At 40.9% G+C, this 16,505-nt stretch overlaps 1 protein-coding gene across 1 annotated transcript; it reads left to right on the forward strand.

Moving 5' to 3' along the window:
- Nucleotides 1-477: 477 nt before the first annotated feature.
- LOC108796500 (myelin P2 protein-like) lies at nucleotides 478-14,634 on the forward strand. The gene is made up of 4 exons (XM_018567987.1): nucleotides 478-745; nucleotides 8,296-8,468; nucleotides 13,646-13,747; nucleotides 14,575-14,634. The coding sequence occupies exons 1-4, from the start codon at nucleotides 673-675 to the stop codon at nucleotides 14,632-14,634; spliced, it is 408 nt and encodes a 135-aa protein (XP_018423489.1). The 5' UTR covers nucleotides 478-672.
- Nucleotides 14,635-16,505: the final 1,871 nt, after the last annotated feature.

Below are 16,505 nucleotides of genomic sequence, written 5' to 3' on the forward strand. Positions count from 1 at the left end.
GAATGGGCAGTGTGCGCGTGCGCACACCGGCCCGTTCGGCATTTGTCTCCCGAACACCGTTCTAACCAGCCGAAAATCGTACGATTTTCGGCTGGTTTTCTAGTGTGCTCCTTAGACAAAAGACGTGCGACCGTACAGTAGAAACGGTCGCACGTCTTCGTTCACACTGCTCGATTCTCGTACGATCGCGGGATTTCCCACGATTCTCATACGAGAATTGAGCAGCGTATGGGCACCTTAAGGCAAGACCTTCAGTGCAATCAATTAGAAATTGTTAGCTCAGGGTTTTGTGGTTTGTATGTACGGTAACATCAAAGCAGGTAATTCTCAGAGAAAGTGAGATAGGTGATTAATAATGATTGAATTGTCAGAACAGGCTGAGTGTGGGTGTGGAGTGAAAGCCACGCTGGGAAAGGTGGGTGAGAACAAGTCATTTCTTGTAGAATCTGCCAAAATGAAATATATGTATTCTGGTAAGTTGAAGCACAAGTGCTGAATCAGCTCTGGAGGGAAGAGGGAGGATATTCTGCTTCCAATTGACTGCTTGTGCTGACATCACTGAAGTTTAACCTTGCTGCATCTGTTTAAAAAGGAACTCTTGGTAATCTTTCCTCACTTTCAATTGTTCTCGGATCCGCCTGTGTTACCTGAACTCAGTAAAGCACTACCACCATGGCTGAGGAACTGCTTGGTTGCTGGGAGCTGGTTTCTTCTGAGGGCTTCGATGAATATATGAAGGGAATTGGTAGGTGAACTAATGTATTACTTTTTGTCTTTTCCCATTCTAACTGCCTAGATGTTCAAAACTCCGCATTTTAAAATAATGGTTTATCAAACCTTTTCTGTACAACAGATTTCCTTTTTTAGGTGGGAGAAACTAAACCTTTCAAAAAGCTTCTAGATTCAAGCTGAACTCCAGGCGGATATAATATTTAAAAAAATACAGAGTTGAATTTATTTTAAGCAATACATTTTTAACTGTTTTTTTTTTTTTTTCAAGCATACCAAAGTTAGTAACTGAATTTGACTTGGGAGCAGGAAGCATGCTGATGTGGATATACAAGGATATGCATATACACTGATGAAATATATGCATTTCTTTTATGATATAATAAATATTTATTATTATTATTATTCAGGATTTACATAGTGCCAACACTGCTTTACAAAATGAAGGGGGACAGTATCCCAGATAGCAAGCAATTGAGCTGCAAGTTTGAAAATGACTTTCTAAACGTGCAAAGCTTCACAATTTTGTTGCACAATTACAGCAAGTCTCCAGATCAAAGTGCTCTGCAAAAGTGCTGTACACTTGCAGAGCTCTTGCTAAGACCTGCAGGACTCTTGCTGTAGACTTGCCAAGCAAATCTGCTGCAAATTCAAAAAGTGTCAACTAGAACTTGTGCTGCCAGTGTTCTGCAAGTCTACAACTTGCCAGGGAATGTGTGCAGCAAGTTAAAAATAATTACTATTTAACCCTGCCACAAGTTTGCGGCAAGTTATCCTTGCTATCTGGGATAGTTACAATAAAATTCAATATAGCTGGGTTCGGAGGGCCCTGCTCATGAGAGCTTACAATCACAGAGGGAGGGGCAAGTGATACAAAAAAGCAATGATTGTCAGGGATGAGCTGATGGCTGAAGTAAAAGTACAGGTATTAGGTGGGATATACTTCCCTGAAGAGATGAGTTTTCAGAGATTGCCTAAAGACAGACAGTAGGAGACAGGCAGACAGATTGGGCAGGGGGTTCCAGAGGAAGGCAGAGGCTCTTGAGGTGATGAGTGGACTAGAGAGCAGGAGGTGTTGGAAGGAGTGGAGAGGATGGTTTGGGTGATTTATTTGAGATGTGGTTGGGGATGTGGATGGCTTTGTATGTTTATTGTTAGTATTTTTTTTTTTTTTCTTCTCATTGGGACAGAAAGCAACCAGTGGAGAGATTGGCAGAGAGGGACAACGGCCACTGAGCAGTTGGTTAGGTCAGGTGTATATAGCTGTTTTCCTGCAGTTCAGCTTAAGGTTGCATTCACATAGGGTGTTCTGTGATAACAGGGTGACAGCAGCCATATCTGTCAACAGTAATATTGTATGGTATGAGTACATCTAGTTTGGGATATATGATTTGCACTTGGACGCATCTGTCCTGCGCCCAGAGACCATCATCTATCCCAAACCACGAGTAATAGTACCACTTATGGTTGCATGCGGAATACTGCTGACAGATATAGCCCTTGTCACCCTGTCGTTTTACTTTGATGGGTTCAGCGGCTGCATCTGAATGCAGACACCAGGGAATCTATAGGTTCTTGCTGCAGAAATCGCAAACCGCAGTAAAGCTCTCATTTGAATGAGGACTTAACGGTAGACAGATGGATTTGCCTGCAGTGAGCTGCTTTGAGCTGCTCTAATCACTATAAACCCTGCACTCTCCAAGGAATTCCCAATAAATTCAGCAAAGAAACCCTGTGCTGGAAATAAAATCCTGTTTCCATTTATTAATATTTATGTAGTGCCAACATTTGTGCAGCAATTTACAAACTGGAGGGAGACAGTACAGTTCCAATACAATTTTAATACTGGAGGGTTAGGAGGGCCCTGCTCATGGAGCTTCAATCTAGTAGGAGGGGCCAGTGATACAAAAGGTAACAATGTGGGATGAGCTGATGTAAGGAATAAAAGGACAGTTATGTTGAGGTGGGCTTGGCTTCCCTGAAGAGATGAGATTTCAAGGATCGCCTAAAGGTGGACAGAGTAGGAGACAAGCAGACAGATTGTGGTAGAGAGTTTGAGGAAGGGAGAGGTTATGGAGGCGAGCATGGGAGGAGGGAGCTAGAGAAGTATTTTCTGAAATGCAAGTTGCTTGGCTGTTCTGCTCCATTGGCTTTATTACTTTTGAGTGGTTTGCTGACAAGAAGTATTCAGATTAGGATTTCTGAATTCACTGATTTTTAGAGAATGATGAAGCTAGTTACAGCCAGGCAATTGGCATTTTCAGGATGGCAGCAATGGCAGCTTGCATATTACAATAATGCTAGTTTTCTCTTAATGCAGTCGCCTGCAGGTACACATGTAGACCTCTTTTCTTATATTTTGTAATGTAGCTGTGTGTGTGGTGAGATGCATGCATTATTACATTATTTATATATAATTTGCAGGGTGAATAGTGAATGTTTATGAATGTTTGTTCTCTGTGAATAGAAGCAAAATGTTCTTTGTATACATTTTCTTTTTGGATAAAATGTAGCGTTTGGAAAATACCACATCATGGCCACCAGATGGAGCTGAAGAACATGTGAAATAAGTATTTATTTCATTTGCTCCCCATGTTTAAGGGCCCATTCCCACCCAATGCTACACTAGGTGGGGTTTTTTTCCAGCGCAGCTGCAAGTTCAAGGCAAAGTGTTGCAGTGGTGTGCGCTGAACAAATGTACAGCCAATGGATGGTGTGTGTGTATTTCTCTTTGCTCTTCAGCTCCATCGGTTTACAGCATCCAAGTTATGTAATTACTTGAGCGTGACCCAGTATCTGCTTCATTAATTCCCTGTACAGCTAGGCTGGAATGTGAGACGAAGCCGTACAAGCACCCTATCAGTTCATGCACTGACCAGAGGCATGCAGATAGGAGGAGAAAACGGAGAGATGGGCTAATTACTGTGCTGCTTCTCATTTTCACTGTCTAATCACAAGCTGAGGTTTGTTCAGGACAACCTAGAAGTCAGTTGAATGATGCTCGCCATCACGAAGAACACCTGGGGACAAACAAAAGTAATTCTTTGGATTGAAGTTGAATATTGCAGCAACGCCTATTTTAAATTTTAACTTTTAACCACCTCCGGGCCGGCCGTAGTAAAAAAACGGCCGGCCCGAGCTCTCTAGATCTGAGCGGGCGTCTTTAGACGTCCGCTCAGACACGCCCCCCCAGCGGGAAATGGCCGTTTTTTAAAAACAGGCAGCGATGCCTGTCACCATACAAGCGATCCGCCGGCTGTAGAGCCGGCGGATCGCGTGTATGGGGTGCCGATCGGTCCCGTCCCCCCCCATCATATTCATTTTATCTATCTAGTTTGTGGACGGTTTTTAATAAAACAGACAAAATTTGCCTAGTGTGTGGGGCTGTCGGCTCCCTTTCAGTCGGCATTCCTCGATATTCGATTGATCAGAGCCGGCGGCCAATGAGCTGCCTGCTCTGGTCAGGTATTCTGACAGGTGTCAGAATACAATGAAAACAGCAGGATTCCTCGATCGCCACACTGTTTCTGTTGATTGGGGCAATCTGCTAAAAAAAATAATTCTGTTTAGACCCTGGGTTGAACGACAAAATTGATGGGTATATGGGCAGCCTTACACTAAGAGATTTATCAAGCAAGTTACTGATGGAATGAAACCCTGTTAGGGACAAGTTTTATATTGTGTAGTACTGCTATTTAAACAGCAAGACATTTTATGAAGATTAAACAAGAAAATATTAATGAAGCTGCATTCTGTCTTGCATTACCTTCTTGTACTTCAGAGTTGATAAATGTGCATCAGGAAAAAGGCCTTTTGTCCAAAGGATACACTGGGGAAATTATCAAAATCTGGAGCAGCTGTGCAAGGCAACCAATCAGCTTCTGTCTTCAGTCCGTTCTGTAAAGAGTTGAAAATGAAAGAGAGAAGCTGATTGGTTGCCATGCACAGCTGCTCCAGTTTTGATAAATTCCCTTAAAAGTGGCAAACATGGAATCTTCAGTAGCCTGTGCTCCACTCCTCTACCTTGGCCAGCCGCCAGGCACGGACGCTGTCACGTGGGGATATGTAAGCTCAGAACAGAGCAACTTGGAGCTTGCACATTGCTTCTTCATTTCCAGAGTTTACAATGTTAGTAGATAAATTGCAAAGAAAGAAATCCTGATCTAATCTTCTGTAGCCCTATTAAAAACAGGAAGTTGGGGTGGGGGGTTAATGCAGTAATGATACCCTTTTAAAGCTTCACTTCAGACACATTAGAAAAATAATTCAGTTATGTATTTTGTTAAACAAAAACAACCCGTTACGTTTATTTTTATACACAGCTGGCAAAAGTACCTGACTCTTAAGGTGCCCATACACTTTACAACCCTCGCAAGACTTTTGTCTTGCAAGGGTTGTAAAGTAATTTAAAAAAAGTACACTCTGCCCATCTTGGACAGGCAGATCGTACTTGCGATCATCGCAAGGGCTTCCGATGACTGCAATGAGGGGCGGGCTTCCGATGACTGCAAACGGGCAGTGTGCGCCCATTCAGCAGTTTTCCAACAAACAGGCCACGATTCTCGGCGGGTTTTCTAGCATGCTGGTTCGACGGAAGATGTGCAACCGTACAGTAGAATGGTTGCACGCCTTCCATACACTTAGCGATTATCGTACGATCGCGGGATTTCCCGCAAAGCTCGTACGAAAATCGTGCGGTGTATGGGCACCTTTACTTTATATTAGCCTCCTGTAATCTCCTGCAGAACAGAGCACTGGAAATCATTCAGGCTTATTGTTCTGCACAGTGCTGTCACTTGTACTTTGCAAACAGTGTGGTGACCTTATCAGTGGGTTGCTGCCACTTCATGGTTAACTTGGCCTGTTGGAATACATCCTGGACCAGGCAAGTAAGATCCGCTGGCTACACACTAGGCGTATTTTTTTGGGCAATTTCAAGCAGCTTTTAACTTAAAAAAATGAATGAAAGGATCAAGGAAACTACTAACCATTTTGGAAGTAGATTGCCATGATCCATTTCTGAGACTGTAAACTGGCTAAATGGTTGAAATTGATGTAAATGACCGGCAATAGTCGTGTTTAAAGCATTCCCAGGGCAAAAAATGTGGCGTTAAATTGAAGCAGATTTATTGACCGCATAACCTATAAAACCGTGTTATTTATTGTTTGAGTAGCTCTGTAACACCAGGTTATCTTGCATATTAATCGTGATTGCTCAGCATCTTTGCAGCAACTTTGCATCTGGCCAAATGCAGTGTTTTGTGGTGCCATTTATTGTTCAGGGAACCTAACACTCTGTACAGTATCGATCCATGCACATATTATTGATGGCCTGTGAAAATGTCATGTGCAGTAGTTCCAAACTTAAAGAAGAACTCCAAACATTTTAAAAAGCCCCACTGCAAGGGTAAGTGCTCATTTTGTTTTAGGTTCTAAAATAAAGATATACTCGCCTGGCTGCTAGAATGTCCCCGCAGCCTCTTCTTCCCCCGGGCTTTGGTGGTCTATTCGGATGTCTCTACATCTAATACATGTCCATTTGACTTGCTCTAGACGTGGGGACGTTGAGAGGCATGCCAGAGTTCTTCTTCTTAATTTATTCCCTCCTTTTGACCATGAACATTAGCATTCATAAGCGCAACCACATAAGAGCAAATATAAATCTACTACTGTGTACTGAAGGAAGCAAATAAATGCAAGCCCTAAAAGCAAGCGTGCCACGGTGACTCACTTTACAAAGCAAACATCCTGAATGTGCTGAGCATTGTTATCTCGGCCATAACTGAACATGACATACTTTCACATACATCATCACACATCACATTTGGAGATTTTAGGTCCCATAAGGGCTGACTATAGATGAACAGATGTCTACACCTAGGAATGATAGGTGGGGCAAGGCCTGTCCATTTTTGCACATGTTAAGGAAGCGCCAGAACTTGCCACCATCCTAACTTAAAGAACTCCCAGGTAAAAAAATGTTTTATTAACCTTTTGCATTGTGGCTACTCCTGCACTGCAAGGGTTACTGTTCATTTTTATCTAGAGTCAAAAATGAAAGTTAAAGGAGAACTATGAGGTGAGTGATTTTTCACTCAACCTCATAGTTCGAGCAGTTTCATTGTCGCACGTCGGCTCAATAGATCGGGAAGTGAGCGAATACATACCGTCGCTCGCTCACTTCTCGATCCTGTCCCTGCAGAGAGCCGTGGCTGTCAGTCATGGCTCCCTGCAGGGATTACCCCCCTCCCCTGTCCGATCCCCCAGTGCTGACTGGAGGAAGGAACGGGAGAGGGGGCGGGTGCAGCTGGCTCTGCCTCTAGATAGGCAGAGGCAGCTGTCATCACGCAGCTGGGTGGATCTCGACAGTAATGTCAGGATCCGTCCCGGCTACGGCGGTCTCCGTATACCGCAAGCTGTAGCTCCCGATTTATACTGAGCTTTGGGTCACGGGAGGACGCTAGTTTGTCCTCCCGTGACCCTCAGAACTATGGGGAAAACACTTACCCCATAGTTCCCCTTTTTAAACTCTCCTGAACTTTGCAGCCGGCTCACTCTTGGACCAGTCCCTGGAGCGTCTCTCCCCTCTGCTGCAGCAGTCTAAGGTCCTGTGAGTCATCACGTCCAATACAGTGTAGGACGCAGAGGGGCAAGGATTGGGTGAGTATAACCTCCTTCCCCTTTTTATTTTATGATCGACTTGAAAGGAAAGTCCTGGTAGAAATGCAATATATTTTACAGTATGTTTTCCTCCAAAAGACATAATAGCTGCTACTGAAGTATTCTGAAGAAGTGAAATCTTGGAATGAACAGGCAGTTCGTGTACCATCTAAATTAGTACAGTGTGTCATTGCTTGCAGCAAAGTTAATAGAATAGAAATCCAGTATTGACCCTAGCAAACAATGGTAGGCTCAATATACTAGATGCATACAGTATCTGATAACCATGTTAATGATTAGCAAAACGTTTTGATATTTTTGCCAGCAAAAACAGCAACTGACTACACTCATGTTTTAAGTTTACTACTTTTATTGAGATTCTAGTCCCATCCCAGGAGTTTGTGGAGCGGTGGCCACTTTACAACACACAGGGACCATGGGGAACAAAAGTAGCCACCCTCCAGAAGGCAGGACAGTGTCAGCATTAATTTAGAGATGATTTGAGGATCTACAGCTGAGTTATACAAAATTGAGATTTAAAAAAAAAAATACTAATAAGAACAGAAACCGAGCAGTTTTTAAAATATTCCAGATTCTCTCATTCACTCTATAATCTAATGAATTCCACTTTGGGGGGTGGAGTCAAATATTGGTGTGAAAATGGATCTACAGTATGCAAAACATCTCATAACCAAAGTTCAGCAGAAAAATGAATTTTTGTCTTGGGGATAATACCATCAAGAAGACTTTGTGCCCCCAGTACAAGACATGGGGTAAGTGCTCTATGTGCCAGGGTCTAACAATGGGTTTAACAACGCCCCTGTCTAGGCGTGCATAACTTGCATAAGTAGTTTATTATATTAGGTGTTCTTTCACATGGGATGTATATTTATTTGTTTTTTTTAGGTGTAAGTTATGCCACCAGGAAGGCTGCTGGTTTTCTGAAACCTGTTGTGACTATCAGCAAAAATGGAGAGAAGTGGAGTATAAAAACAGTGAGCGCCTTCACAACTACAGACCTCTCATTTACAATAAATGAATTGTTTGATGAAAACACAGCAGATGACCGGAAATGCAAGGTGAGACTTTTAAGTGTCTTTAGGTACATGTACACAGTCTGTGTAAATAAAGACTAAAATGTAGCATCCCTTCTTTTAACAGGGATTCTAACTGCTCAAAAGACCTGGGTCTTTGTCGTATTTTTCGTTTCAATATTCCACAAATATTTTCACTTGGTGAAAGATTTGGACTGCAGGCAGGCCAGTTAAGCACCCGGACTCTTCTACTAGGAAATCATGCTGTTGTCATAGATGCTACATGTAGTTTAGCATTGTCCTGCTGAAATATAAAAGGCCTTCCCTGAAAGACGTCATCTGTATGGGATCATATGCTGCTCTAATACCTGGATACATCTTTCGGCATTGATGGTGCCTTTCCAGATGTGTAAGCTGCCGATTCCATACGCACTAATGCAGCCCCATACCATCGAGGATGCAGGCTTTTGAACTAAAGCCAGAAGGTCCCTCTTCTCTTTAGTCCAGAGCATGTGGTGCCCATGGTTGCCAAAAAGAATGTCAAACTTTAAAGTGACATTAACCACTTCAAGACCAGGTGTTTAGACCCCCTTCCTGGCCAGGACCTTTTTTCAGTATTCAGCGCTGCGATACTTTGACTGACGTTTATTCCGTCATGCAACGCTGTACTGAAATGAATTTTATACCATTTTTTGGGGACAGATAGAGCTTTCTTTTGGTGGTATTTAATCACCACTACGGGTTTTATTTTTTATTATAATTAGGAAAAATTACTGAAAATTTTGAAAAAAAAAACGTTTTTTGTAACATTATGTTAGGAAACATTTATTATTAAGTTTTGGCCTTATCCCTTGCGCACTGATTTTTCCATAGTCTCACAATCTCTTGATAATATGTACAATAGCGGATGATATACTTCAAGTCTTAGCGTTTTTACATTGAGGAACATTATTCTGGATTTTTTTTTTTTTCACAGATTGGTGAACCTCTGCCCATCTTTACTTCTGAGACACTGGGGGTGATTTACTAACCTAAACACACACACACACCAGGTGTGTGTGATTTTCACACAGCAAAACGTATTTATCAACCAAAAAGTCTCTAAAAGCATATTTCCACTAATGCCATATATGGAAAAATCATGCACATGATGCATATATAATGCTGCTTCACAGCTTAGACAAAAATGGTTAGCTCATGCATTTACATTCCTGCATTCATCAACACAAGCAACACAACATAGAGCTAATTTACCCAACATCACCTTGGAATTCCTTCAGGGCTTTGCACAACACACCTGCTGGGTGTGTACACATTACAAAGGTGTTTAGATTCCACCCATAGATCATGCTGGGAGGGAACACACTGCAGAGGTGTATACACGTTCGTGGTGTGTTTATAAGGTTAGTAAATCAACCCCACTGACTCTCTATGATGCTCCCTTTTTGTTCAGGAGTGTATGGTGTGGTGGTTTGGTGTACTATACCTTGTTTCTTCAGATATGATTCGACTTCTTTACTGATGTATTTCCCTCGGTGTGTATAATTCCTGGTTTCCATTGGCATTTGTAGCTGACCATGGCTAAAAAATCTTGACGTTTTTCAGATGTTTCATTCTTGTGCTTCATCAAATAAGTTAATGTGTACCTGGAATATTCATCAATGACAGTCAGTAGATATCTGTTCTCGCCTGATAGAATTTTCATTGGTCCGTACTCGCCACTGTGTATGAGCTCCATGAAGTGGGTAGTCTGGATGGCCTGTGGAAGTAGGGTATGTGTGGCCTTTGCTTCCATACAGCATTTGCATGTCGTGAGCATTCAGCAGGGCGTATGGTTATATCTTCTGATAAGCCCCTCTCTTTATAATGTCTTTTATGGCTTCTGGGTGGCTGTCTTGACTTGGCTTTCCAGATTGAATAATCCTTTTTCAGGTGAGCAGTCTTTTTACAGCGAAAAACATGCTCTGCTTTCTGTTTTTTTTTTTTTGCTTTGTGCTCTCATGCACCTTAAGGGATTTCTTGTTTTCTTCATTGTGCATATTTTCTTTCCTTCTGTCATATTCATTGATTTCATTTTTCCTTTGGTGTATTCTAGTGTTAGTTTCCGGTCTGGTTTCTACAGCGTTAATAGGAGCACTGTATGACTCGCATGTTCATGCATTTCCTGGCCTTCTTCTAGCCTCATCTCCTCTAGGGATGCACAGATACGTTTCGAGTACCAGTGCAGATACTTGGCATTTTCATTAACTCCCAAGGTTGCAGCTGGGACCTAGCTCTGTTGCTCCATCACTGTCCTGAAATCATCAATCTGTATTGTTTTAGAAAAACTGTCACATGACAATAAACAAAAATGTATCAGTACTCGTACTTGTAAGTACTCGGCAAGTACCAGTACTCATACTCGTAAAACTGGTATCTGTGCATCCCTTTATAAAAACTAAATCGTACATTAAAACAGAGATGTACAAATCCCAGGAGCTCCGTGTGCTCCTTACAAATGACAGCTGCCTCCTAATTTTTGAATTTTTCTCTAGTCTAGTCTTGGAGCTCAAAAGTATCGGTACAGGTCATCGTACTTGTACCAAGTACTGTACTAGGTATCTGTGCAACCCTAATCTCCTCATATAGCAGATATAGTTTACTGTTCAGGTTGGAACGCTCATGCAGTTCATGTAATGCAGTCCACATACATTTTTAGCTGTATTCTCTTTTCTTATGTGGATGAGCTGGTCATCTTCTTCCATTTGCAAACTTTTTATAATTTTTTTTTTTTTTTTTTCTTCTTTTGTTTGCCTGTTCTTGTCCCATTCCTCCACAGGTCCGTTAGTGGGTCCATCGATACTCGGTACTTCTCACAAGTCGTCTTTGCTTGGCAGCATTTCAAGCTTTAAATTCCATAGTTGGTGTTGACCTTTGCGTTTGCGTACTTATCTGAACTACTTGCCATTTTTCAGCAGCTTGGATGTGGCTCTTGTTAATTTGCAGTGTTCTGTTCAGTGTCTGGGCCCATAATCTGTTGGTTGTGTTTTAGATGAAGCACAGAGATCTTGAGCAATGCTGAATTAGTTTTACTTGCACTTAGAAGGACATTATACACTGAGTGGCCAGATTATTACCACCCCATCAGTACTTTGTTGGGCCACGAGATGTTGAAAGGTGATGCGAGGAATCGGACACTGCACTGTTGCCCTTCTGTTGTCTTGTACCAGTCTTGCCCCTCTCCGCTCTGCCCTAACATTGAGTAGTCGTTGACGGCCACAATTCGCATGTTCAGACCCAGATTTTCGGCAGTCCAGTCTTTAAACACTTTACCAACAGCTCCTCTTGAACATTTTAAGAATTCTGCTGTTTTGCTCATACTCGCTCCATGGCACCGAGCATCAACAATCATCCCACGTTCAGAGTCTGTTAAATCGCGTTGTTTACACATCTTCAGAAAAAAATCACTTCTACTGTTGTGGTAAACAACCTGCTTCCCTATTTATAACGGTCTGGTCCTCTAGCAACTTCAGCGCCAAATTATAGCTAATTTGCCTACAAACGTTAGGTGGTCATAATAATCTGGCGACTCAGTGTATATGTATACAGATATGAGACCTTCCTGTGTATACCATATACCTATGCATAGAGAACAACATTGCAATATACTGCCATCTAGAGCTTAAAAGATATTACATGTGTAAATGTGGGTAATACAAAAATCAGTGTATGCTGTTGTTGTATTTCCAACAGTTGCAAGAAAAGAGAAAAAAAAAAGCAAAACATACAGGCCACTTATACATGCATGCCGTGCCTTTTCTATACCCTTCTCTAGCGCATACAATGGTTTCTATAAGAGAATACACTAAAAAGTCATTTAGCTTGGAGTTGCAGGTTTACTAGATTGCAGTCTTCTGCCTGTCCATTATATTATCCAAGTTGCCCCCCATTTCCTCACATGAGGAATCCATGATTGGTCCAAATAACACAATTTTATGATTGGATTGCATCTGAAGTCTCTTTGAAGCTAAGAACAAAAGAGAGCGCCTCCATAGTGTAAAAATGTTATTTAATAGTAAAAACACGCAGCTCTAAGGCTGTACTTACAACTGTTCGGTAGAATAAAAACCAATAGAATAGGGTGAGAGGACGGAACCCCTGGCAGGGAGAATCTGACTCTTTGAAGCTGATCAACATTGGCCATAAAATTATGTCCGGCTCTATTCTGTCTCAGAGAACAGAATTGCATAAATGTGATATTCCTGGTCAATTCCTGACATTCCCAAAAGCACCACATGTGCATTCAGTTCGTAGAAGATGCAGCCTCTTTACAATTCTATTTATTTTCCATCTACTGATCCCCTATCCTTCTTTTATTATTGATCTACTGTGTTTCTGCAAAATAATCATAATAAATAATAAAAAAAATGTATACAATACAGGAGCATTCATCCTTTTAGTCCAAGAAGTATTCTTTGCACACTTATTAATTGCACCAGTTGGGAGGATCCTGCAGAAGTAAGTAGCAAAAGATGATCACAGCATGGGCCCTATGTTCCCTTGTGGCCCTATCATTGCTGAAACCCTTGTTAGTCTACAGAATCTGATTTGCTTACATCATTCTTACCAGCAGGTCTGGATTTCTTGGGACAGTTCTGAGTTTTAACAGCTGAATGGGTCTAGTTTCATGCCAAAGTGAACAAAGCTGCGGTGTAACCAGCCTGCATCCAGGGTGTCTGGCTCAACTGTGGGACCAGTAATCTTATTCAGGCGTGTTGGCAAGCACGCAATCCAAGCCTAGGTGTCTGAATTAAGTTATTTTGCTTTTTCAGTTGACACAAGCAATCATTGTCATTCATAATGATTGCCACTTGTTATATACATATATAAAATATCTGGAACTTTGGATAGAACATAAAACCATAGAGATGATTCTCATTTTAGATTCATCTCCCTTGATTTATTTATTTTTTTATAAAAAAAAAAAGATGTGTAATGTCTTCTTGATGGACATGATTACATTATTGAAATCCTTCCTGAATTCTCTTCATTCAGACACATGACTTGTCTTTTTTAACAAGGAAACTAAAGCATTAATCAAATGCAGTGTTCCCTTTTTGTTTTGACACTTGCATTATATGAACTATGCTGAGCATTCATTAACCAAACTTGACTTCCTTAGGAAAAACCTCTGTCTACTAATATAGGTGTTTGTTGAATGCTATTTTATTTGGATGTTACAGACTATCGTTACACTAGAGGATGGGAAATTAATACAACTTCAAAAGTGGGATGGCAAGGAATCTACAATAACGCGTGAAGTAAAAAATGGTCAGATGATCACGGTAAGTAAGCACAGTGAAGGGAATAAATTAAGTAGGGTGTACATGGTTAGAAAGTAGACCGATTTTGCCCATTCTAATAGTTGATGGGGTCAAGTCGATGAGCAATTTGACTGCAGTGACGAAAAAAATCAAAGGCACATGTTAGAACATTTTGCTCAAATCGAATTTCTAACAGCGAATGTGATGTTTGTTGGGGAAACTCCATTTATTCCAAAATAGAATGTTAAATGAAAATTAAGCAGAATTTCGAACTGCAAGTTTCTGATGCCTGTCTCGACCCATTCTGGAGGGATTTTACATGCAAACGGGATTGTAGTCCATCACGGGAGTAAGCTTGGTGCGGTGGCTACTTTATAACACATGGGGAACAAAAGTAGCTACCCTCCAGAAGGCAGGACCATGTCAGTGCAAATTCAGAGATGATTTGAGGATCTACAGCACAAATGAGCTACATATTTGTTACTAGTTTGTGTACTTGAACCCATTTTTAAGATTTAACTCGGGAGTTTCACTTTAATATTGTATACAAAATAGCATCGCTAAAATCCTTTAAAGGTCCAACAAATCTGGACTTGTGTGTACTGACATTTTATTGAAATAACTCGTCCCTATGTATACTACTAATTATTTCAAGGGTTCGATCAAAAATTAATACTGGCATTTTCCTCTAGCCCCCTAACAACCGGGGGCTAGAGGTCTCTGCAAACTTGCATTTATCAGACACTTGTGAATTTCTTCTTCTTACCATACTTTAAAGAGAACATGTGATGAGAAATATGTAGGCTTTTTTTTTTTTAATATATAATGTTTTTTTTTTTGTTTTACAGATTTGCATATTTGGTGATGTGAAATGCAATCGGGTCTATCAGAGAGAAAAACCAAAATAGAAAATAATCTGCTGTACAGTATAAGCTCAGTTCAATGAGCAGCATCCTAAGCGATATGTGCAATTTTGAAACACCTATGATATCTATCTATGCAAATAAAACCATTTTTGCAGACTTTTTTTACATCTTTATTTTCAGTTGAATTATATTAAGTGGTCTTTCATGTGTGTGTGTGTCCGTCCAACAATTCATATTTATTTATTATTATTTTTTAATATTCTGTCAGCACTTAGCCTTTTCGCACAGCAGCAGGGTCCCATAACCATAAGAACGAGAGTGAGCACTGAGGATCAGTCGGCTCACATACAGCCACTGCACAGTTGAGGCTAATAATGAGGTCTGGCTACTGGGTAAGATGTGGACATCGGAACGGAGGCATTATCTACTCAAAGCACTAGAAAGCCTCTGGAAAAGTATGCACATTGTAGAAAGGGCAAGGTTGTGGATGGCGGGTGGGGCAAGCACAGTCATTTGACTGTGTCACAGGTTTGCTGTTAAAACTGTGGGGATTAGAATAGTGTGTGTACCGACATGGTGTTGAAAACATGTATGTGTTGAAATAGAATGTGTTCCCTATTATTTTGACTTGTGCATCTTTTTCTATCTGGAAGTAATAGGGAAATGAACAGGCCATTTTACTTCCTGTATTCTCCTTTTTTTAAAATAAAAAATCTCCTGCGCTTTCGTCAGTGCTTACTCTATTCTATAAATGTGTTGGTGTGCTGCCAAGCTGGAAAAGGTCAACAAGCCATTTCTTGTTTAATCTACAAATTTGAAAAACATATATATTTTAAATTCTAGCGCAAGTGCTAGATAAGCTGTGGTCGTGAATAACTTGGGGTGACATCACCACGGTATAACCTTGCTGCATCTCAATAAAAAGGACCACCCTTTAAAATTTCCTCACAATCTGCTCTTTTCTGCACCTCCTGCATTACTGGTACCCGGAAAAGCACTGTCAACAAGTGTCTTGGTGGTCTGTACTTTCAAATGTATGTAATTTTAAAAAATATGACCTTAAAGACCAAAATAAAAAAAAAATCACTTATTGCTTAATAATTTAAACAAAATATATATTTAAACATCATGAAAAAAGTTCAGTGTACAATGGCTGTAATTCACTGACCAGCCTGGGACAACGTTAATGTACAGCAGGGCCTTTGCGAATAGTTACATTTAAAAATAAATAAATTGAGACAGTAACAACTTTCAACAACAAATTCCATGCTAAGTGTGGAATGGGCATGAGAAAGATAAAATAAACCCGTGAAAATATTTATATTCATTTTCCAGCGGTATATGAAAAACAAAAAAACCCACTTTCTCTGCTCCCTAGCCACTACAGGTCTTTGACCATCAGCTGAGTCAAATACTTACTCCCTCCATGGGCTGCTGTGGTTCGTCCCGCTGCCTCGTATGTCCTGTAGTGACATAAAAGTTGTCAGGAAACACAGCAGGCAGAGGGGAAGCAAGTGTTCTACCCCCCCGAAAGTATGGCTGGGGAGAAAAGGAGTGGCGGCTTTTCAAAACACAGGCTGCTGGAAAGGCAAGTATATCAACTCTTTTACAGGTGACTTATTTTTTGAAAAAAGACCCTGTGGTCACTTTAAACGAAAACTAATAGTAAATGCATATTTCTCAGCCCTCTAGTAGTCTAAACTAGTTCTCCTTAACCCAGCTGCTTACTTACCACCGAGCTGTAGCCATTTCCAATGTTTACAGTCTTTCCTGCACAAATCCTCTATAGCACAATAAAGCCCCATAGATTTGTATAGGTCTGCAGTCTCAGAATATGGCCCTATACAAATCTACGAGGAATCGCTGCATAGTTTTTGCCAGTGCTTTCTGTAGCTGTAGACATCAAAGCAGGT

Source organism: Nanorana parkeri, unplaced genomic scaffold (genome assembly GCF_000935625.1).
Source record: "Nanorana parkeri isolate BGI_ZX_2015 unplaced genomic scaffold, ASM93562v1 scaffold1126, whole genome shotgun sequence".
Lineage (NCBI taxonomy): Eukaryota > Metazoa > Chordata > Amphibia > Anura > Dicroglossidae > Nanorana > Nanorana parkeri.